The sequence below is a fragment of the Hypanus sabinus genome, chromosome 11, assembly GCF_030144855.1.
Source record: "Hypanus sabinus isolate sHypSab1 chromosome 11, sHypSab1.hap1, whole genome shotgun sequence".
NCBI lineage: Eukaryota > Metazoa > Chordata > Chondrichthyes > Myliobatiformes > Dasyatidae > Hypanus > Hypanus sabinus.
In genome coordinates, this window is record NC_082716.1 from 34929056 (window position 1) to 34954470 (window position 25415).

The 25415-nt window shown below is 39.0% G+C and overlaps 1 protein-coding gene across 1 annotated transcript in view; it reads left to right on the forward strand.

Moving 5' to 3' along the window:
• The window catches only part of urod (uroporphyrinogen decarboxylase), a 49775-nt gene extending 25501 nt beyond the window's left edge, over positions 1-24274 (forward strand). The window contains exons 8-10 of the mRNA XM_059984108.1: positions 11786-11886; positions 23825-23891; positions 23970-24274. Coding sequence (XP_059840091.1) covers positions 11786-11886; positions 23825-23891; positions 23970-24134 — 333 coding nt within the window. The 3' untranslated portion in view covers positions 24135-24274. The remainder of the gene's footprint in view (positions 1-11785; positions 11887-23824; positions 23892-23969) is intronic.
• The last annotated feature ends 1141 nt before the right edge of the window (positions 24275-25415 follow it).

The window sequence follows — 25415 nt, forward strand, 5'->3', positions numbered from 1 at the left end:
TCTTATTATCTTGTACACCTCTTATGGTCTTACAATCTTATCTTTTATACCTTTATCAAGTCACTTTTCATCCTCCTCCTTTCTGAAGAGAAAAGCCCTAGTTTGCTCAATCTATCCTCATAAGACATGTTTTCTAATTCGGGCAGCATTCTGGTAAATCTCTGCACCATCTCTAAAGCTTCAACATCCTTCTGATAAGGAGGTGATCAATACATCAAGTGTGCTTTAACCAGAATTTTATAAAGCTGCAACATTACCTCATGGCTCTTGGAAAGCAATCCCCTCCCCCTCCACTAATGAAGGCTAACACACCAAACACCATCTTAACGACCCTATAAACAAAGCCACTACTTTGAACAAATTAATGATGCAAACCCTTAGATCCCCCTGTTCCTCCACACTTAAGAATTCTGTCATTAACCCTATGCTCTGCTTTCATTTGACCTTCCAAAGTGAATTATTTCACACTTTTCCAGATTGAAGTCCATCTGCCAATTCTCAGCCCAGCTCTGCATCCTTTCAATGTTCCTTTGTAACCTTCAACAACCTTCTGCACTATCCATAACTCTACCAACATTTGTGTCATCTGCAAACTTATCCCTTTCCACTTACTTATCCAAGTCATGTATAAAAATCCCGAACAGCAGGAGTCCCAGAACAGATCCCCGCGGAACACTGCTGGTCACCAACATCCAGGCAGAATACACTCCATCTGTGAGCAAGCCGTTCTGAAACCACACAACCAAGTTTCCCTGGATCCCATTCCTCCTAATTTTTTGAATCAGCCTACCATGGGGAGCCTTTTCAAATGCCTTACTAAAATCCATCTACAACACATCCACTGCTCTAACTTAATCAATTCATTTCCATTCTCCATTAGCATTTTCTGTTAGATGCATATTACAAAAATGAGGTGTGTGACTCAACTTTCTGAATTGGCTTTCCAGAACAACTTGAAATGTGAGTTTTTACTCCTATGTATTACTGCAATTTATCCCCCCCTCCAAACATAAAATAGCAAGATTTTGGCTTTGTTTTGTAATCTTTTTTGTCACTTACAAAAGTACCTCTTTGGACACTGCTGGGGGGCTGATACAAGAGGCGGGTGGGGGAAGGGTTGATGCTTTTGCTGTTGCTTGTGCGTGGGAGGGAGGAGAGGGGCTTTGGGGTTCTGTTATTTCTATGGGATTTCTCGTATCGTGGATGTCTGTGAGTGTCATGATGTATACTGCATACATTCTCTGATATTAAGTTGAACTATTTGACCTATCGGGGCACAGCAACAGCAGCCAGGCTAGTGGCACTGTGTCTTGCTGGGGGGCTCAGCAGGGAAGGGTAAAGTCAGGCAGAGCGGTAGTGATAAGAGACTTGATAGTGAGGGGGATATCCAGGAGGTTCTGTAACTGTGACATAGATGCCAGGATGGGTGTTGCCTCTCAGCTGCTAGGGTCCAGCAGCTGCAGAAGTTTCTCAAGAGGGAGGATGAGCACCCAGAGCTCATGGTCATCCTTTGCACCAGTGATGTAGGTAGAAAGGGGAAGAGGTCCTGCGTGGTGAGGTTAGGGAAAAGGCTGAAGAGCAGGACCTTGTAGCGCAGTTAGAGATTGGCAGGTATGGTGTTGTCTGTATCACTGAGTTGTGGCTGAAAAAAGGTCATAGCTGGGAGCTTAACATCCAAGGATACATTTTGTATCAAAAGGACAGGCAGGTAAGTAGAGGTGGTGATGTGGTTCTTGGCCAAAAAAAAATAGGATTGGAAGATAGAGAATCTTTGTGGGTGGAGTTAAGAAGCTGCAAGAGTAAAAAGAAACTGGTAGTTATATACAGGCCTCTGAATGGTAGCCAGAATGTGGTATATAAATTACAATGTGAGATAGAAAGAGCATGTAATAAGGGCAATATTAGGATAGTTGGTGGGAGGGATTTCAATATGCAGACAGATGGGGAAAATTAGGTTGGTGCTGGATCCCAAGAAAATGAATTTGTAAAATGTCTACAAGATGGTTGAGCCCACTAGAGGAAAGGCAATTCTGGGTTTGATAAGGGAACTTAAGATAAAGGAACCCTCAGGAGGTAGTGATCATAATATGATAGAATTCACCCTGCCATTTGAGAGTGAAAAGCTAAAGTCGGATGTATCAGTATTACAGTGGAGTAAAGGGAATTACAGAGGCATGAGAGAGGAGCAGGCCAAACTTGCTTGGAAGGTGACATTATCAGGGACAATGGCAAAATTGCTGGAGTTTCTGGGGCTAACTCACAAGGTCCAAGATGGAAACAACCCAAAGATGAAGTATTCCAGGGAGGCTGAAGGAACTGTGGCTGACAAGGGAAGTCAAAGACAAATATAAAAGGAAAAGAGAGAGCATATAATAGAGCAAAAATTAGTGGGAAGATGGAATTTTGGGAAACTATTTTGTAAAAAAAAACAAGGCAACAATAAAAAGCCAAAAGAAGGGAGAAGATTAAATATTAAGTTAAGCTGACCAATAATATCAAAGAGGATATCAAATGTTTTTCAGATATACTGTGTAGAGTAAAAGAGAGGCGAGATTAGATATCAGACTGCTGGAAAATGAAGCTGGAGATGTCGTTATTTATTTTTTTATTGAGATACAGTGTAGAATAGGCCCTTCAAACCGCGCTGCCCAGCCCCCTTTAATTTAACCCTAGCTTAATCAAGGGACATATTGCAATGACCAATTAACCTACCAACCAATATGTCTTTGGAATGTGGGAGGAAACCAGAGCACCTAGAGGAAAAAACCCATGCGGTCACAAGAAGAACGTACAAACTTCTTATGGACAGTGGTGGAAATTGAACCTGGGTTGCTGGTACTGTAAAGCGTTGTGCTAAGCACTACGCTACCATGCTACCCTAAGTTATGGAGGAACAAAGAAATAGCAGATAAATTTGGAAAGTATTTAGCGTCAGTCACCTGGGCCAGATGGACTACACCCCAGGGTTCTGGAATGGTTCCGGAGGACTGAAAAATTACAAATGTCACTCCACTCTTTAAGAAGGTAGGGAGCCAGAAGAAAGGAAATTATGTGCTAGTTAACCTGACTTCAGCAGCTGGGAAGATGTTGGAGTCCATTATTAAGGATGAGGTGTCGGGGTACTCGGAGGCACATGATAAAGTAGTGGATGATATTTATTTGGATTTTCAGAAGGCTTTTGACAAGGTGCCACACGAGGTTGCTTAACAAGATGAGTGACCATGGTATTACAGAAAGACACTAGCACGCATAGAAGATTAGCTGACTCGTAGAAGGCAAAGTGTGAGAATAAAGGGGACCTATTCTAGTTGGCTGCTGGTGGCTGGCGGTGTCCGCAGGGGTCGGTATTGGGACCACTTCTTTTAATGTTACATGTCAATGATTTGGTTGACAGAACTGATGGCTTTGTGGCCAAGTTTGCAGGCAATAGGTGAAGGAGCAGGTAGTGTTGAAGAAGTAGGGAACCTGCAGATGGACTTAGATAGACTGGGAGGATGGGCAAAGAAATGGCAGATGGAATATAGTGTAGGGAAGTGTATCGTTACGACTTTGGTAGATGGAATAAACGTCTATTTTTTTTAATGGGGAAAAAATTTTTAAAAATCAGAGTGCAAAGTGACTTGGGAGTCCTTACACAGGATTCCCTAAAGGTTAACTTGCAGGTTGAGTCGGTAGTAAGGAAGGCAAATGCAATGTAGCATCCATTTCCAGAGGACTAGAATATAACGACAAGGATGTATTACTGTGGCTTTATAAGGCATTGGTCAGACTGTACTTGGAGTATTGTGAGCAGTTTTGGTCGCGTTATCTAAGACAAAGTGTGCTGGCATTGGAGCATCCAGAAAACGTTCATGGGTACTATTCCAGGAATGAAAGGGTTAATGTATGTACGTTTCATAGCTCTGGGCCTGTGCTTGCTGGAGTTTAGAAGAATGATGAGGATCTCATTAAAACCTATTTAATGTTGGAAGGCCTAGATAGAATGGATGTGGAGAGCATGCTTCCTATAATGGTTAAATCTAGGACCAAGGGCACAGACTCATAATAGAGGGATGTCCATTTACAATAGAGGTGAGGAGGAATTTGTTAAGCCAGATGGTGGTGAATCTTGAATTGATTGCCATGGACAACTGTGGAGGCCAAATCACTGACTGTATTTAAAGCAGAGGTTGATGGATTTTTATTAGCCAGGGTATCAGAAGTTATGGAGGATGTGGTTGAGAGAGATAATAAATCAGTGATGATGGAATGGTGGAGAAGACTTGCTGGGACAAAATGGCCTAATTCTGCTCCTAATACCATATGGAATTGTCCATCACAATGTTCCCATTCTTTAGGTTTCTTTTAAGTTATTTCTTGAAGCCATGTGAACAACATTTTTGATTATATCTTTCATATCTACTTTAACAATATTTGTTCAACCCACTTACCTGATCCTAATTGTTTTGCTGTTGGCTGTATTTTTGAGATTTTTTAAGACTTGTACACATTATCCTCCAACCTGATGGCATGAACATCGATTCCTCTAACTCCTGATAACTTCTCCCCCTCCCCCTTCTCTTTTTCCATCCCCATTCTGGCTCCCCTCACATTTCTTCTCCTTGCCTGCCTAACACCTCCCTCTGGTGTCCCTTCACCTTTCCTTTCTCCCATTGTCCATTCTCCTCTCCTGTCAGATTCCTTCTTCCTTTTCCACCTATCACCTTCCAGCTTCTCACAATACCCTCTCCTCCTTATTCTGGCTCCATCCCCCTTTCTTTCTGGTCCTGAAGTGTCTCGGCCTGAAATCTCAACTGTTTAATCATCTCCATAGATGATGTCTGACCTGCTGAGGTCCTCCAGCATTTTGTGTGTTAATCTGATTTTTCAGCAGCTACAGAATCTCTTCCTCCTAATTTCCCTCTTTATTTCTCCAGTATTCCTTGAACTCTTCTTTACTATTGCTTCAACTAGTTTAGCAGAAGGCTTGCAATCTTGGAGTTAAAATGTAGATGGGTGTGCATTTGGAGTGACTTCTGCTCTAACATTGGTAATACCAGAAGGTATTTATTTAAGTCCTTGATCTTAAATTGTTACCTGGAGAGAGAGGTAGAGATTCTTAATTGGTGTTGACTAGGATAATGATCAGAATGGATTGGCAGGAAGTGAAAGTTAATCATGATATTAATCATGAATTAATATCAAATAATGATGAATTAATCTAGCTAGTGCAAGACTACTAAGCAAGGCAAATGGAAACTTGATTATAGCTTCCAAAGAAGAAATACAGTTTTCTCTTGCCCACTATTGAAATGGAATTCATGCCCTATGGTAAGGAAAGTAAGTGATCAGTTTTCTTTTTGTGCTTCAGTACTCTGGCGATTGGCTGAGAGGTCTAGTTTCAACTTTAACAGGCAAACAGTTGACATTATAGTCCAATTTTCTAGTACACTCTTTGAAAAGCTCCATATAATTGCCATTTCTCTATGCACCACTAGATGGAGCTGAAGAATTTTTGGGCTGTGTGTGAGATTTGGTTGCGAGATGTTCTCAAAGGGCACAGTCAAGCAAGAGTTTGGCTTGATGTGCTTTTTGCTCCTTCATTTAGATTTATTTTCCCTGTCCACTCTATTCAGTTAAAAACCTGGAATAACATTTCTAACAAAACATGTTTTTCACAGATACAATACCCCTTTAATGTGAACACAGGTCTTTTGTTTAGTGCAATATTAAACAAACATTTTGTTCCATTTGAACAAAAGTGCTCATTAATGGTTTCCAATTGTGCTGATAGCATTGCTGTAGTTTAGATCTGACATGTAATCTTGTTCCTCAAATAAATATTTAGTTTTTAGAAGATTCTATTCTGCAGTTGAGGCCCTTGATTTGTAAGTTATTGCTCTTTGGGTTACAGAAAATACATTGACTTTAGGTTATTTTGAATGTCAAATTGGTTCTGCAGTATCCACAGACTTTCATCTCTCTCCCTAGTAAAGACTTGTATGGTTTCTGAATGCAAATAATTGCTTGTATGTATATTTCCTCACATGGTCATTGAGTCTTCACTCTAAGGAAGAATAGTTTGGAATCCAAACTCTGATTGAGCATCTTCCTTCTTTCAACTTTATTACTGCATTCATCGGCACAGATTTCCTTTAATTAAAAATGGTATAATTGGCTGTGATTCGGTATCCACTATCACAATTCTAACCGTTTTTTTCCTTATTTTTAAGTGGAACATGTTTAGAACCTCACTAAATTTTTTAATAAATCCCATTCACAAAACAGTGAATGTAGGAAGATGATTCATAAGCTGCATAAATAAATGACTTTTAGACAATTCCAAGTGTCCGCTCATGGTAAAACTTATGCCCTCACAGTCTGACCATATCCAATCTCACAGAAATGAGCTGTTACTGAAAATTAACCAACAAGCCTCCATACTTGTAGATATGTGTGTTTTTTTTTAAAGGAAGCTTTGATACAGATTAACTAGAATCTGTGGTTCATGCTACTCTACTGTAAGGCATGTCTATCCTGAAGAGGTTTAAATCTGCATTTTGACAGGAATTTAGTGAGATCCTCTGTCACTGCTAATCTCTGTGATCTCTGCTGCCCTCCTTACCTGAAATACTCCTTATCTACTTCACTGAAATAGAGCCAGGCTAAGTAAAACGGGTGAGGACATGATAGAATATGGAGACAGAAATCTAAAGTCACCTTCTTCTGGCTAAAACAAAAAATTGGAAAAGTAAAGAGACTTTGGAAAAATAAAAGGTTAAACTGGTGGTGTTTAAAGGCACCAGATTGTTCTTAGAAATGAATGGAAGTTAATATGAAAGTGTTGATCTTGTTCCATCTTTCCATGGTAGTAACAAGAGAAGGGAATGGTGAGGTTCCTTTATGATGGATGCTGCCACCTTGAGACGTTGCCTCTTGATGTTTGTCCTCAATGGTTGGGAAGGTTGTGCCCATGATGGTGCTAGCTGTAACAGCATGAATGCCTTGTTGCATTCATGTGAGGCTGCATTTTATATATAGTATACACATCTGGTTTCTACTTATTGAAAGATTCTTGCAAAGATCAGAGTGCAGCTAAAGTACACTAGATTAATTCCAATGATGGAGAAATTATCCTGCAAGACATAATGCAAGCTAGTTCCATTTTCTTGAGTTTAGAAAAATTATCTCATTGAAACATCCAGAATGTTTCTGGGGCATGACAAGCTGAATAATGGAATGATATTGCTCATGTCAACTTTTATTTCAATTTCCAGGATTTAAAAAAGTATTAATATTTTCCATAGATTTTCAAAGCTTGGCTGCTGATTTTTTTAAAAAAATTAATTTCTTGCACATTATCCACCAAGCTTGCATTGTTTACCAAAGGCTCAGGTTGCTAGTAACTTAACTATTGTCCATGTGAAAAGGTTCTGTTTCTCAGGATTTCACTTTACTAACTGTTTCCTTCTCTCTGTTCATCTTTAACTTCAGCTTCTAGTTTTGTACTCAAGAAGCAGTAGTATCTGTTATAATTAACTTCCATCAGTGTAGCTTTCCTTCCTATGATGTGTCTATAATTTTTAGCCAGGTAGATACAGCAGATTTGTCCTTTGTCTTACACTACTTAAGTTTGCTAGTCAAAAGATAAACTGTCATCTTTTCTTATGCTATTGACAAAATGGTTCTGGCTTGAGTCTTTCTTAATATGATCTCAAATTTACCAGCAACAGCAGCAGCTAATGTTGTAAGGCAACATTAGGAAACTTCTTAATGCAACAAATTGTTCAGATTTGGAAATGCTGCTGAGTAATGAAAACAAATGGAATTGTCTCTTTCAAAATACAACTGGATATATTCTTGAAGGAGTAGAAACTTCAGGGATGGAGCAAGTATAATGGAGTGGATTGAACTAGCTCACTAAATAAGACTATGTAAACTTTAGGCTGAGTGTTCTTGTTTAGCCTGCTCTAAAATGTAATTCAGCTTTTAAAATATCACTAGAAACTGCCATATCCTTTTTATCACAAGCATGAGAAAGTCTGCAGATGATGGAAAATCTAACGCAGCACATGCAAAACGCTGGAGAAACTCACCAGGCCGTAGAGTTATAGAAAAGTACAGCACAGAAACAAGCCCTTCAACTCATTTAGTCTATTCCTAAACCATTTAAAGAGCCTACTCCCATCGATCTACACCGGGAACATAGCCCTCCTTACCCCTACCATCCATGTACTCATCCAAACTTTGCTTAGATTTTGAAATTGAGCTCACGTGAACCACTTATATAGCAGCCTGTTCCACATTCTCATGGCCCTCTGAGTGAAGGTCAGGCAGCATCTATGAAAAATCCTTTCTATTTTTAAAAAGTGAGTGCTTTCCAAATGTACAAGTCAAATATATCAGAGTAGTGCAGCACAGAAACAGACCTTCAGTCTATCTAGTCTATGCCAATCTAATCTTCTGCCTAGTCCCATCTACCTGCATACAAACCATATCACTCCAAACCAAGAGTGGCTCAGTTCAACCAGGGAAGAGCAAGAGACGACCTGGAATTGCCTTCAATTCTGAAATAAATAGGTTAATTTTATAAGAGTGATGGAGTGTTAGGAAATATGCTTTCCATTTTGCCATGCATTATCAAGCACTCACTAGTAAGGTGTAGAATGTTTAATTTAGTATAGTTTAGTACAGCTTAGAATGCTTACTGCCCACATGCAGAATCTTGACCTAAAATATCGTCCATTTCCCTCCACAGGTGCGGTCTGACCCACTCAGTTTTTCCAACAGCTCCTGTTTTTCTTCCCAGCTTCTAGCATCTGCGGTCTTTTTGTCTCCATAGAATGTACTGCTTTGTTGCCAATAATATGCATCAACACAAATCTCAGAGGCATCATACTAGCCCCTGTAAGTTGGCCCATTAATTAGCAAACACAGAATATGTTGAAACCAATTTCACTGAGAACACTTGCACAAGCAAACAGCAAGGATTTCATTCTGTCAGCTTAAGCTGAGCTGAATTCTTAGGTGAAAGGTGAGTAGGTAACCCAGATTTTATTTTGAAAATATTTTTAATTATACCGGAGATGCTGCATTACACAAATTCAACCTTTAAATCTGATTTAACAGTTTAAATGCTAATATAATTTATTTATGTCAGTGACTAGGAGAGGGAAATACAGGTGATTGCTTTCCTAGTCCTAACACTGGTTTAGTTTGCATGCCTCTTGGACATTCTGAATAACGACTTGGATTCCAATTTGACATTTTAATTCATCTGCATGTTTTGTAATCATTGTGATCTTAGTTTTGACCAAGACAGATTGCAGCATATGCATGTATACTTTGTGTCCCATAGTTGTAATTGAGAATTGTACATATTTTGTCTGGTTTTCAGGCCAATACATGTTGAATGTTTAAAAGGAAATCAAATTTGTTGTATAAGAAGTTGCACAATATCAGTCTGTTTCCTATAATCAAAGTGTAATTTGCCAAAAGAATTTGCAGCCATGCGTACTTTCCATTCACTTACTAGTTGAGATCACTTTTCTGTGAACTGGTTTAGTTCCACGTGTGGCATCCAAAGCTATGATAGAGAGAGGTGTGGATGAGCCCTGCTTTATGATACTGAGGCATGATTTAAATGGAACACAAGAAAATCTGCAGATGCTGGAAATACAAATTAACACACAAAAGATGCTGGTAGCAAGTTAGGCAGCATTTATGGAAAAGAGTAAACAGTGGGCGATTCAGGCCGATGTCTGAAGTTGTCTGACATGCTGAGTTCCTCCAGCATTTTGTGTGTGATGGTTTAAAGGACTAGCCACTTTAGCCAAAAAAAAAGTCATTTGATGTGTAAAGAGGAGAATCTCTTACTCCTCCCTATTTTCTGTTGCAACTCCTTAATTTCTGTAACTAGCTGCAAGTGGCAGATTTCTTCCCTGGATTCTACTGGTCCTCCTTCATTGGCAACAAAGTGTAAATTGAGCCAAAAAAAGACTAGCTGGGGGAGTAACTCAACAGGTCAGGCAGCACCTGTGGTGGGAAGTGGACAGCTGACAATCCAGAAGAAGAATTTTGACTGCTGAGTTATTCCTGCAGCATATTTGCTTTATGCTCTAGATTCCAATATCTGCGGTCTCCCTGTACCAAGTTGTTGTAGAATATCTAACCTTTTATCTCAGTGGCTGGGAGAATATGACAAAGTTAAGAAACTTCACAAATGATAGAAAATAAATTTTACACTGGCCTTTGGAGCCAGTAACAGAAACTGGAGAGAAATGTATGCCTGGTTATCTTGGATAAATAGCTCTTCATTTTTTGATCTACCTATCACTTTAGTCCTGATTTTCCAGCTGTGGCTTAATTTTTCCTTTTCAAATCTTCATTGGTGTTGGCTTTTTTTGAAAGGAAAATTTGAGGTATTTTAAGTCTTAAATCTGCCCCTTGAACTAATAAACATCAGATTATAAATAATAACAGATGACAGACAAGATTTAAGTTTGTATGTGGGCAGGCATAGATTTTAAATGAAGTGTCAAAAAGTCATTTGTTTCTTCAAGTACAAGTGCAGCTCTTCTTTTACCTAACAGCATGAGCCATTTGGACCATGAAACCAAACAGGAAGACAGTAGCTTGCATCAATTTCAACTGGAGATGATGGAAGGGGTAGAGCATGGCTGATGTATCAAAGATTCAAAATACATTTATTATCAAAGTCTACATGCAGAATACAACTTTAAGATTCGTCATGAAACAAAGAAACACCATGGAACCCGTTCAAGAAAACATCAAACACCAACAAGCAAAAAAAAACCAAATTGTGCAAATGGCAAAAAGCAAGCAAACAATACAGAATATCCAAGTCCAAAGGTATTCAGTTTAGTTCGGTTCAGCTTGGTGCTGCTGGCCAGCAGGGCAAAGCATTCTTCACTATAGCGCCCCAGGCCACATCAATTACACCAATCAAACCACTGAACAACTGCAAAAAAAAAACAGTAACTAGAATCCAGAAATGCATACACCATGAATCTCAAAGCCCCCCAAAACAAGTCCATAGTTTCACCTACAATACTTGCACTCACCTGGCCAGCCATGGTGCATCCCCACACCATATCTTGGGAATGAGCAGAAGCTTTGTTTGCCCCTATGTGCCCAACACCATCTCGCACATGTAGTTTCTTCACGTGGCCAGAATTTGGTCATTAGAGGAAAAGCACTAATGGAAGGACAGGATTGTGTCCGGTTCCCAGCACATAATCTGAACAGACCCTTTTATTTAAAAGGGAAGAATAAACCTGAGTTTTGACTGGATGACTAAGAGCACTATAATGAATTAGCACATCATGGTGTCTTACAAAGCTTGGTAAGTGCAAACCAAGTATTTTGTTCCTCTCAAGTACAGATAAAATCCTTCATTTGATTCAGGAGCCCTGAAGGGAAAGAGGATTATATACTAAAGCAGCTGGTCCAAAATAACACTTCATTTGGAACCAAAATTATTGAGCTCATGGGCCAGAAAATCCAAGTGGAATTCAAAGCAAGGCCAATATATTAAGCAAAATAATGCAACTGAGGCAAACAAATCATGTACAATTCATTCCCATCTGTATGAGTGATGCAGGAAATTAGAAATAAGATATCTGTTTTCATACTGTGATTTAAATGGAAATGGAGCTGCCATACATGTGATCAAGCCATTGAAATCTTTTCCTGTACAACTAGTCTGAGAAAGTTAACCCTGGTCCTCAAATATGAGGCTTACTCATTTTCCAAGTAACATAGCCCACTATGTTTCCTATTCCAGATTGTGTTTGCAAAGGATGCCCATTATGCTTTGGAAGACATTTCAGATTCTGGGTATGAAGTGGTGGGGCTAGACTGGACTATTCAGCCGAAAATTGCACGGTAAGCAGAGCAGCAATTAAAACAGCTTTTGAAAGGATGTAATTTACCAGGCAAACTACCATTATAAAAGATTCAAATAGTGGGGATTTAAAAAATCACTGAGCACAGCAATACTATTTTTGCACTCTTAAACACCACCTGCCACTCCAAAAATTGCAAGAATGAAAGTTCTACATTAGATTAAGTTCAGAATTTTAAATTTAAGTTGTGCCATTCAAATGTTGAGATCCAATTCTTTAATGTTATTTGGATGTTTAATTGCATGATTTTGTCATGCCCTGATCTGCATATCAGAATCAAGTTTCATGTTATGAAGATGTATCATGATATTTGTTGTTTTGTGGCAACAATACAGTTTAATACATTGAAAAGATGTTATGTCATAAGCCTGGTGACTAACCTAGTTGCATGCCACATATGCTTCATTATGTACCCCTTGAACTTGTCAAATCAAAGTTAAGGTGTACCAGGATGAATAATTAGTATGAGAGATAATAGTAAAGCTGAGTTCAGTACAGTAAATGAGTAATAGTGGTTGGATGTAAATCTAAAGCCATTGCAGTTGTAACTAACTTTTTAAAAGCAAGAAGTAGATTTTATTCCTTTCTATTAACATGCTGAACCCACACATCCCATTCCAGCTTCACATTCCTGTGCATTCCTCTTGACTTGCTAATCTTGGAAGCTTCAGTGTCACCTTTGTGACACCTCCCCTTCCCTACTCTCTTGAGCCATGAATCCCGCCACATTTGTGTTTTCTTTGCTGCCCTGTAATTCTTCAGTCTTTGATTAGCAGAGAAAAGAGAATGGGCATTGCCAATGAGCAATTTTCGGATGCCTCTGGTTCCAGAATAGCACTAACAGAGGCCCAAGGTCTGGAGTGCAAATTACATCCACTGAGCCATGAAAATAGGTGAGAGTGGGCTAGAAACAAAACACTTAGGCAATAAATTTTGTTTGTGAACTATAATGAACATATGAAAATAGTTCTTTGAGGAATAGTCTTGTATACATTGAATTACAACAGAATAGTCTTTCTGCTTTGTTAGATAAGTGGCTTACACTCAAAATAAAGGCATCTGTATAATAAACAAAAATATTTATTCAGCACTTAATTTGTTCAAGATCCAAACTATGAACAAGAATAATCTGTCCCAGCAGCATCAATAATGTAGGAAATTTAATGCTCTTTCATCAACCATAGACTTTAGGATTAAATCCTTTATTATTAACAATTACTAACCTACAAATAGAAGTAATAGCAGCAAAAGATGCACTGAAAGGCAGAGCAAAGGCAGCCACTCATTTGGATTGAACCCAACTAAGAAATATGTACATGCAAAATAAGTCTGCTGAAGAAACTCAGCAGATAAAGCGGTGTCTGTGGAGGCAAAGGGGTGGCCATTGTTTCAGATTGAAACCCTGCATCTGTACTGATATCTGATGATAAGCAATGTATAGAATTGAAACTGTACATTTAAAAGTAACTTCTGTTCCGGAAGGAGGAATAAAAATACCATATGCTGGTTTTGGTAGGATAATGTTATCTGAATTCTTAGTTGGAAAATCTTTATAACTAGAGGAATATGTAGGATTATTCTTATTTCAAAGTTAAACCTTCCAGTTTCTTCTAGCTGATCCTATTTGTATCCCTTGCCTTGCTTCTTACCATCTTCACACATGAAGTAATACTCCACAGGAAATTAAACAGTCATGATAGCAGCAATTAGCAGTAGTAACATAACAGCTGCTAATGCTTAAGTAACACCGTTAAAGTAGCAGAATTTGAGGAATTTCATGGAGAAGTAACTAATGTAAAATAATTTGAGCTAAATTAGTAACAATAAAGGGAATTTTGGGGAAGATGCAAGGGGCATGGTGAATCTGGAGATAAATGCCACAGGTAGATAAGAAGTTCTATTAAAAGAAAAGGAGGAGCTGAAATTGTTTTGTGTTCTGGCCAACATTTATCTTAACTGTTTTCTATTTTGGACATGGTTGCTTGCAAATTGTCACATCTGTCTATATACCATCAACGTTTAAAGGCACAAGTTACTCTTTAGTTTGTTTTAAGTGATAATTCCTATAGATAACAATAAAAACATCTTTCTTTTGTTTTCTAATCATGTTATTCAGGGATACTCAGTGCTGCATCATCTGATATTTTGCAACCAGTCAGGCTAGATATTGAGCAAAAATTTGAAAGTTGCCATATATTAAATGGTACAATTAAGCCAAGAAACTTATTGCACTTGGAAATTTTATAATTTAGATACAAAATTATCATTATCTGCAGGGGCTGAATTTGAATCTAAGCTCCATATATGTAGAGTTCAATTCCTTCAATAATGAATACTCCAGTTTTAAAAAGATTAGCAAATTTGTGACATGCAAGTGGAAATTTAACAAGGAGTTTTGAAATATGTGTTGTTGGAGCTTCCTGCACAATTTCCTTGTCCTTCACTGTACTTAAAGCCTTTTTGTACTGTTATGGTCTTTGGGTCCTAGCTGCAATTTTATTTTAAACATAAAAGACAATTAAAATGTCACCAGTATCAGGAGTCTTAATAGGTCTGGGAACCATTAACAAACAAATTAACATTTTGTAAATAATTGCTTGCTGTCAAACGCACCTCTGGGAAGGTGTGTTTGCCAAAGAACTAAGCTCCTTTTCAGCCTTATGGGATAGTAATTCAACAGAGCCTGCGATCAAAGTCTATTTCAGTTTTTATGTTAGTGGGTTATGGAGAGGTTATTTTGGGGTATCTTTCAAGACTCTGAATAAACTAGCATTCCAATCATTGGAAAAAGATGCTGTTCATCTCTTTATCTATGTCCCTCATAATCTTATAAGCCTCTGTCAGCCCTCCTCTAAGCCTCCACCACTCCAGAGAAAACTACCCAAGTTTGTCCAACTTCTCATTGTAGCACATGCCCTCTAATCCAGGCAAAATCCTGGTAAACCTTTCTGTACTCTCTCCAAAGTCACGGCATCATTCCTATAATGGGACGACCAGAGCTGTATGCGATACTCCAGATGCGGCCTAACTAGAGTTTTATAAACCTGCAACCTAATTTCCCGATTTTTGGCCTCAACTAATAAAGGCAAGAATGCCATAAGTTCTGCTCTTTGAATTTGATCTACCCAGTGCAACACTTCACGTTTGGCCAGGTTAAATTCCATCTGCCATTTTTCCACCTGTATCTGCAACTATCTATTGCCTGTTGTATTCTTTGCCAGTCTTCTACGCTATCCACAACACCACCAATCTTCATATCATATGCAAACTTACTAGCCCAATTATTTATGCTGCAAAGGTGGTGCTGGAGAGACGTGCTTTACAGGCAGCAAACAAATCTACTAACTATTCCACTAAATATACTTTTTTGGGACTATGATCACTGCAGCCCCAGACTGTAATTTCCCCTTGGGAGTTGTGTTTTTGAACTGTCTGTACAACCTAGCAGTTTTGTGATATCCTGAAATAGTCGGCAAACTAAACTCTCGAGAATGCACTTATGGCCGTGGCGGCCATTGCTAGAGTAAACTTGAGGCCAGATAGAATCTTCCGGCCAGACTGAAGTGGCGGGACCTGTTCTGAAGAGCAGATAACAAACTGATTTTTGCCGATTTAAGCATAGAGCCATATTGAAAGGATTTAAGGCATCAAGTCTGAGAGTGGAGGACGAACCAGTGCTCCTCTCACTACTCCAGGAGGCTTTACTCACCTTAGTGCTGAACTGACTCTGCAGTTGCAGCCTGTAACTCACCTGAATCCACAGCTGTGGCCTGCAGCCGTCAGGTTCCTGGACTGACTGCAGTGCCCAACTGGTTACATGCTTTTGGGACTCTGTGCTCCATGTTCTGTGGACTGTCAGTTTGCTTTTTTTTGCACAGTTTGTTCCTTTTTGCAGATTGGATGGTTGACTGTCTCTGTGATGTACTTTTTGTTTGTGAATTCTAGTATTTTTTTTTGTTTCGTGGCTGCTGCAAGCAGATGAATCTCAAGGTTGTATATGGTATACATTGATAATAAATGTACTTTGAACTTTTTTATTCAGGTCATTTATATACATCTCAGACAACAGAAGTCCCGGTACAGATCCCTTACAAAGCACCTCTAATTACAGACCTCCAGCTAGAACAAGTCCCTTCGACCACTATCCTCTGTCTTCAATGGGCAGGCCAGCTCTGAATCCAAACAGCCTATTCACGCAGGATCCTATGCATTTTTAATCTTCTGGATGAGCCTCCCATGAGGGACCTTGTCAAGCGTTTTACTGAAATCGATGTGGACAACGTCCACAGTTCTACCTTCATCGTTCACCCTTGTCACCTCATCAAAAAAACTCAGTCAAGTTAATAAGACATGACTTGCCCTGCACAAAGCAATGCTGGCTGTCCAGTGGATCTGGTGGAGGCTAGACGTAAGGAGGGATTTGAAACAATAATAGCCACTTTAAATTGGAGATAAGGGCCAAGTAATCCAGTGGAATGTGAAAATGGTTGAACTAGTGCAAGTCAGGATACATGCAGTAGAGTTACAGAAAGTGAAAGATACTGGATTGGTCTTGAGAATGCATAAATCCATGTAGGATACCCACGGCATGCTCACTTTATTTGGGCAGAAATAAATCCTATAAATGCCGAAATGTCTTTTCAACTGAGATATTTTCATAGGAGTAAACTTTAAAAAAGCAATGGTACAAATATTTAGAAAACAACAAGTTAAAACATATTCTAGAATCTTCATACAGACTAATAATTAGCAAGGTATTTGAGGGAACTATTGTGTTAACTTGCTGAGTGATACTTGTATGTGGCTGAGATGATCTTGTTTAGCACAGTTCATGCCAATATCAGAAAATGAACTGAAAACTGAAATAGTTTTGAGGAAGGGAGAGGAAACTGGTACAGTTAAACAACATAAAGTCTGAAAAGATAATCACAGTTAAGTTCAGTACTTGTGCATTTATGTATTGTAGCTATTTCCTCATCTAAATATATTTGGATAAATTTTCTATTAATAATCTCACCAAATGTATGTAGATTAGCAAGTGGATGAAAAAGGGTTCTTTAACCTGCAGATGAACAAACCTCTCTTTCTCATATGCTGCTGAGTGCTCCTTTCCATTCTGAATTTTAATAAGATTCTGCATTTACTGTTTTACGTATTTACCCAGGTATTTCTAGGACATTTAAAAAAAAATATTGGAGTAAACATTTCTTTAATGCAAGACAATCCAACCTTCTATAAGACAAACCTAATGAGGCCAATTGCTCCATTTAAAAATTTGTTATTTTCTTTCATTGCCAGCCGTATTGTATTTACTTTGTTTATTGGGTTGTTTGCCTAGCCTGGAGGATAAGTTGCAAACATCTCGTCATCAGTTGAGTTGACATTATCAGCATGCTGTTGACTGTTGTTTCACAAGTACCAGCAATTATATTAGTATGATTTGTTGTTTAGATTGTTTGGCTGTCACGCTGGCTGCCAGCCTCCGCTAAGTCCCAGCCAACTGGATGGTTGAGTGATCTCTGCTAGTGCATATCCCTGGTTATTGGTCGTTGTGACCTTTGGTTCCTTGGGTGTCCGTGGCGCACCCTTTGGCCCCGATCTCGTAAATTCATAGATTTCGTCCAGTTCAGTGTACTTCTTTTCCATTGAGAACCAAGCTTCTAAGAATTTTCTTGGTTTCTTCTTTTGTGCTTCTATCAGGGTTGTTGTAGTTTCCCAGACGAACTTGTGACCACCTTGGTCTTCATGGACTGACTTCACCTTTCAATCTGTTCCTCTTCACCTAGAAGATCTTCTTTTTGACCAGCAGTTTTTTCATATCTTATCTTATTGCAGCTATATTTCACTATTTTGTAACTTCTTTAACAGCACTGCTTCAAGTTCACTTAGTACAATACACCTCCAGTATGTGACACATGGGTCCTTTCTCATTTGATGCATTTGTAGCAGCATGTTGCTAATAAACAATTTAAATAATCATAATTCATGCAATGGAGCACACTAAGACTATTGCAAATGGATTTGGTTAGATCTTTGCTTCATCTTTTCCAATTAGAAACCCAATGTAACTGGGTTATGCTCTCTTCTCAATGCTGCTTTTGGGAAGGAGATGCAGAAGCATTAGTACCCACACCACCAGGTTCAGGAACAACTATCACTCTTCAACCAGCATGGATAATTTCACTCATCTCAACACTCTATAACCTACAGACTCACTCTCATGGACTCTACAACTCATCTTCTCAGTTTTTATTTATGTATTATAACCATATAACAATTACAGCACGGAAACAGGCCATCTCGGCCCTTCTAGTCCGTGCTGAACGCTTACTCTCACCTACTCCCACCGATCTGCACTCAGCCCATAACCCTCCATTCCTTTCCTGTCCATATACCTATCCAATTTTACTTCAAATGACAGTACCAAACCTGCCTCTACCACTTCTACTGGAAGCTCGTTCCACACAGCTACCACTCTGAGTAAAGAAATTCCCCCTTGTGTTACCACTAAACCTTTGCCCCCAACTGTCAACTCAGTCCTCTTGTTTGAATCTCCCCTACTCTCAATGGAAAAAGCCTATCCACGTCAACTCTATCTATCCCCGTCATAATTTTAAATAACTATCAAGTTCCCCCTTCTACCCTCAACCTTCTACACACCAAAGAATAAAGACCTAACTTGTTCAACCTTTCTCTGTAACTTAGGTGCTGAAACCCAGGTAACATTCTAGTAAATCTTCTCTGCACTCTGTATTTTGACATCTTTCCTATAATTCGGTGACCAGAACTGTACACAATATTATTTTTTTTGTATTTGCGCAGTTGTCTTTTGCACGTTGGTTGTTTGAAGTTTTTCATAGATATTACTTTTATTTCTTTGTTCTACTATAATTGCTTACAAGAAAATGAATCTCGGATCATATATTGGTGACATATACAGTGGCATGCAAAAGTTTGGGCACCCCTGGTCAAAATTTCAGTTACTGTGAATAGCTAAGCGAGTAAAAGATGACCTGATTTCCAAAGGCATAATGTTAAAGATGGCACATTTTTAATATTTTAAGCAAGATTACTTTTTTTATTTCCATCTTTTACAGTTTCAAAATAACAAAAAAGGAAAAGGGCCTGAAGCAAAAGTTTGGACGCCCTACATGGCCAGTACTTATTAACACCCCCTTTGGCAAATATCACAGCTTGTAAATGCTTTCTGTAGCTAGCTAAGAGTCTTTCAATTCTTGTTTGGGGGTTTTTTGCCCATTCTTCCTTGCAAAAGCCTTTAGTTCTGTGAGATTCTTGGGCCGTCTTGCATACACTGCTCTTTTGAGGTCTATCCACAGATTTTTGATGATGTTTAAGTTGGGGGACTGTGAGGCCCATGGCAAAACCTTCAGCTTGCGCCTCTTGAGGTAGTCTATTGTGGATTTTGAGGTGTGTTTAGGATCATTATCCTGTCATAGAAGCCATCCTCTTTTCATCTTCAGCTTTTTTACAGTGTGATGTTTGCTTCCAGAATTTGCTGGTATTTAATTGAATTCATTCTTCCCTCTACCAGTGAAATGTTCCCTGCGCCACTAGCTGCAACACAAGCCCAAACAAAGCATGATCGATTTACCCCCATGCTTAACAGTTGGAGAGATGTTCTTTTCATGAAATTTTGCACCTTTTTTTTCTCTCCAAACATACCTTTGCTCATTGCAGCCAAGAAGTACTATTTTAACTTCATCAGTCCACAGGACTTGTTTCCAAAATGCATCCGGCTTGTTCAGGTGTTCCTTTGCAAACTTCTGACGCTGAATTTTGTGGTGAGGATGCAGGAAAGGTTTTTTCTGATGACTCTTCCATGAAGGTCATATTTGTGTAGGTGTCGCTGCACAGTAGAACAGTGCACCACCACTCCAGAGTCTGCTAAATCTTCCTGAAGGTCTTTTGCAGTCAAATGGGAGTTTTGATTTGCCTTTCTAACAATCCTATGAACAGTTCTCTCAAAGTTTTCTTGGTCTTCCAGACCTCAGTTTGACCTCCACCGTTCCTGTTAATTGCCATTTCTTAATTACATTACGAACTGAGGAAACAACTACCTGCAAACACTTTGCTATCTTCTTATAGCCTTCTCCTGCTTTGTGGGCATAATTTATTTTAATTTTCAGAGTGCTAGGCAGCTGCTTCAAGGAGCCCATGGCTGCGGATTGTTGGGACAAGGTTTGAGGAGTCGGTATTTATAAAGCTTTGAAATTTGCATCGCGTAGCCTTTCCTAATGATGACTGTGAACAAGCCATAGCCCTAACAAGTTAATTAAAGTCCGAGACCTTGGTAAAAGTTAACTGAAAGCTCAAATCTCTTGGGGTGCCCAAACTTGTGCATGGTGCTCCTTTCCTTTTCTTCACTCAAAAATTGTACAAAACAGAAATAATACACTAATCTTGTTTAAAATGTTGAAAAGAATGTTTCTTCTTTAATTTTATGACTTTTGGAGATCAGTTCATCTTCTACTCACTTAACTATTCACAGTAACAGAAATTTTGACCAAGGATACCCAAACTTCTGCAGAAATTGTGACCAGGGGTTTTGCATGCCACTGTACATACTTAGATAATAAATTTATTTTGAACTTTGATCCAGTTCTGGAGAGTGGAGTTTTCATAATGCTACTTGGTCAGCCAGTTTTGCAAGGCTGAGTAGGAAATTATATTACTGTATGGGGGTGGGGGAAGTGGAGAAAAACATCAACTTCAAAGGCCGCCTCATGTTTCACAATGACTCCGTAATAGGCCTACTTCAGAAAAGCTTTAATGCCTCATTAAAATGAGGGATGTTGAAGAGTTGACAGCAAAGCAAATAGTGATTACTTCAACTAGTTCTGAGAAATGCCATGGCTTGGCATTAATTTTATAGCTTCCTGAAATAACAAGTTGAGTAATGTAACTGAATGTGCCAATCTAAAAACAAATTCTGGGGGAACCCTGTGGGTTAGGCAGCATTGGTGGAGGGAAAGGGGCAATTGACATTTCTGGTTCAGACCCTTCATCTGGGTTGAGAGTGAAGTGTTGGTTATCAGTATTAAGAGCTATGAGTGGAGCCAGGGCTGACGAGCAATAGGAGGAATGAGGTGAGGACATGTGGACGGGCAGGCATATGGAGGAGGGAAGAGTAGAAATGATGAGAGGCTGCAAGGGTCTCAAACCAAACTGTCAGAAACAGAATCGGGTTTACTATCACCGACATGTGACGTGAAATCTGTAACTCAGCAGCAGCAGTTCAATGCAATACATAATATAGAAAAAAATAATATATAATTAATAAGTATATCAATTTTAGTATATGTATATTGAATAATTAAAAATCGTGCAAAAGTGAGGAAGTGTTCACAGATTTAATGTCCGTTTAGGAATCAGATGGCAGAGGGAAAGAAGCTATTCCTGAATTGCTGAGTGTGTGTCTTCAGGCTTCTGTATCTCCTACCTGATGGTAACAGTGAGAAAAGGGCATGCCTTGGGTGCTGGAGATCCTTAATAATGGATGCTGCCTTTCTAAGACACTGCTCCTTAAAGATATCCTGGGTACTTTGTAGGCTAGTGCCCAAGATGGAGCTGACTAGATTTACCACCCTCTGCAGCTTCTTTCAGCCCTGTGCAGTAGCCCCTACACCCTCATTTCCCCCTTGCCAGACAGTGATGCAGCCTGTCAGAATGCCCTCTACAATACATCTATTGCAGTTTTTGAGTGTATTTGTTGACAAACCAAATCTCTTCAAACTCCCAGTGAAGTATCTTGCCTTCTTTATAACTGCAATTGATACGTTGGGACCAGGTTAGATCCTCAGAGATCTTGGCACCTAGGAACTTGAAACTGCTCACCCTCTCCACTTCTAATCCCTCTGAGGATTGGTATGTATTCCTTCATCTCTCGCTCCTCTTCTCCATCTGAGATTCTACCAACAATGTTTCTATCATCAGCAAATTTATAGATTGTATTTAAGCTATGCCTAGTCACACAGTCATGGGTATATAGAGAGTAGAGGAGTGGGCTAAGCACACACCCCTAGGGTGCACCAGTGTTGATCGTCAGCGGGTAGGTGTTATTATCACCAATCCACACAGATTGTGATCTTCTGGTTAGGAAGTTAAGGATCCAATTGCAAAGGGAGGTACAGAGACCCAGGTTCTGCAACTTCTCAATCAGGATTGTGGGAATGATGGTATTAAATGCTGAGCTATCGTCGATGAACAGTATCCTGACGTAGGTGTTTGTATTGTCTAGGTGGTCGAAGGCTGTGTGAAGAGCCATTGAGACTGCATCTGCCATTGACCTATTATGGCAGTAGGCAAATTGCAATGGGTCCAGATCCTTGCTGAGACAAGGCAAATGTCATCTGTCTATTTCCCTAGCTGCTCACTTAGTTATTCCAGCCTTTTTTACCAGCAGCTGCACTACCTTGTTTCTCTAATAATGGTAACAATCTATTGTTATACCCATAGAATATTTCTCCTCCATTTCATTTGTCAAAAGCAACACAGAAAATTACACACCTCATTGAGTCATGCAGGTTTTGATCTCAAGTTATGGCAAATCAAGTATGATTTGTAATAATAGAAACCATTTTGAAACTACAGCTTCCATTGTAAGCTTGGTTTTATCCTTATTAAGGTATAGAATAGAGATGACCTGGTAAAATTTGCTATAAATAGACAGGTCCACCTGTCAGAGATCTAATACTAGGTGCCATGAATGAAAAGTTGTTACTAATAATTAAGAAATCTGCTTCGGAGCAGTTAGAATAGTGGACCTGCTGCTAAGGACACATAGATTAGATACTTCTCAGAGTATTTGACAGGTCTATGAAAGAGTTGCTAAAAGGCACTGATTAGGGAATGCAAGCTAAATCTTCAGAACAAAAATACCAGCTAAGTAGTTGGCTTCCACTATTAAAATCTATGTAATCTTATGTGTTAAAGGATTTTAATCAGGTCAAGTCAGTGGTGTTGAGTACAGAAATGGGTGGGGGGGGGGGGGGAGAAGATGGAAAAAATTCCTACTTATTGTCTCTCATTGACCCTGATGGAAAAGAACACAAGATCAGGTTCAGTGATACACAAAGAATACCAGTTGACCTTTTGTTTTTATTATAAAACCAAACTTAATACCGTGAAAGACCCCAAAAAATGTATCAAAGTTTCTGTTGGTTTTAGCTGAGCCAGACCTTCAACGAAAAGTGCAAGGGGGTGATGTGACCTCTAGACACTTCAAGGACGTTACCACTTCCAATACTGAAATGTGAAATGGATTCACTTGGCAGTGTCAAGAACAGGAGATGAAGGAAATTAACTGAAAATCTAACCTGTCTGTGGTTATCAATATGTAATGGAGGGAAGAAACCGGGAGTTTTTATTCATTTCTACTGCTGCAACAACTAATGCTGTAAAATCCACACAAAGAAAAAAATCAGTAATGAAATAGATGATATAGCTGTACTAAATTTTAAGAAAGTTGCAAGACAGTATTTACCAACTATTGCAGTTGCTCAGTAATTGCAGCCAGGAACCTAGCAACCTGCCAGAATCCAAACAAATTAAAATAGGGATTAGTTTACATAAGAGCGGTTAATCCAAGAAAAAATGTTTTTCAATTAATCATGTTATAAAATTATTGCATTAACCATCCAGAAAACAATATTCTTTTGTTTAAATTGCTGGGATTTTAAATGTTTTCCCATTAACAACAGGAGTCATACATCACAACTGCTTCATTTGTCCTGTGCATCCTGAAAGTAACACCTTCCCAGTCACCGGTGCCTAAAGATAACACTTCAGCTGAGCCAAATATTCTGGAAGTCTCCTGCCTTTGTCACTATTTTCCTTACAGGAATATATGAAGCAGTAATGGGGAAATTTAATAATTGCATTTGTTCCTTCTCTTTCAGTGAAAAAACTGGAAGAAAAGTGACTCTTCAAGGTAATATGGATCCCTGTGCACTCTATGCACCCAAGGTAAGCAGCAGACCTCTGTGTTTTAGTTGAGGGGATACATTTTGAATTCAAATCTCAATGCCTTCTGTTTAAATTTAGGATAAAATAAGTGAAATTGTGAAGAAAATGATTGAAGAGTTTGGTACACAGCGCTACATTGCAAATTTGGGACACGGCATGTATCCCGATATGGATCCTGAACACGTGGCCACGTTTGTGGAATCTGTACATATGTACTCACAAGAAAAACGCAAGAATGAGTAAAGCGGTTGGTATGCCATAAAGTGGAGTGAATTCAGCATAAACACAGGGAACAAGAAAAGTTGCACTGAGGAACAGTTAAATGTCAACTGTTAGTTCATCAGAAGAATAGTTTTCATGTGAAATAAATGTTATTTCAACTACATCTGTCGTTTTTCTTGGTTTCAAAAGGTGATTCTTCACCTAGACATGAACAGGATGGTGGAGAGAAAAACAGCCAAAGTTGCCTTCTAAATGGAGACTTCAATTTTGTTACAGTCATATAGCACAAAAGTTAGCCTGGGATCCATTTCCTTGTAGGTGTTCACTGTAAATACAAAGACAAACAATAGAATCAATGAAAAACTGCACACAAGCACAGATAAGCAAGGTAAAAGACAACAAATAGTATGAATACCAGAACGATTAAAAAAAATCATAATAAACAAGTAATAAATATTGATAACGAACTGTAGTACATTGGTTGTGGAAGCATTTCAGTGTTGGGATGAATGAAATTATCCACACTGGTTCAGGAGCCTAATGGCTGAGGGGTAATAACTTCTTGAACTTGGTAGTGTGGGACCAAAAGCTTCTGTTCCTCATATCTAATGGCAGCAGTGAGAAGAGAGCATGACCTGGATGGTGGGGCCATAGCTTGGATGCTAACTTGTATGCCTTGGCAGTTAGTTTGCTCAATCAGATATTTCAATGTTGTGATTGTCGCTAACTCCAGTGCTCAAGATTGCAACCAGCCATGGGTGGAAAGGAAAATTCCTCCTCCAAACCTCTTGCCCCTTAGTCTGAACCTAAGCCTCTAGTTTTAGACCCCACTGCTAGGTTTCCTACCATTTATTCCCTGAATTTTGTGCACCTGTGGCCCTCTCTCATTTTTTACACTAAGTCCTAAAACAAATTTTGAAGGGAAATTAATTTCCTTTTGCTAATCATGCATTTGCCTGGCTACCTTAGAAAATCTTTGATGTTCCTGAAATGCTGCCTTGGTAAAACAGCCAGCGTAATCAAGGTCTCCACCGACCCCAGACATTCCCTCATTTTCCCCCTTTTCCATCGGCCAGAATATATAAAATCCTGAAAGCATATAACACCAGGTTTAAACAGCTTCTACGCCACTGTTTGAAGGCTATAGAATTGTTTCCTAGTACAATATGATGGACTCTTCCCCTCACATTATATCTCATTGTAATATTGTACCTTATTACCTACACTGTACTTCCCTAGCTTTACACTTCATTCTGCTCTATTTTACCTTCCACTTCCTCAGTGTACTGTGTATTGAATTGA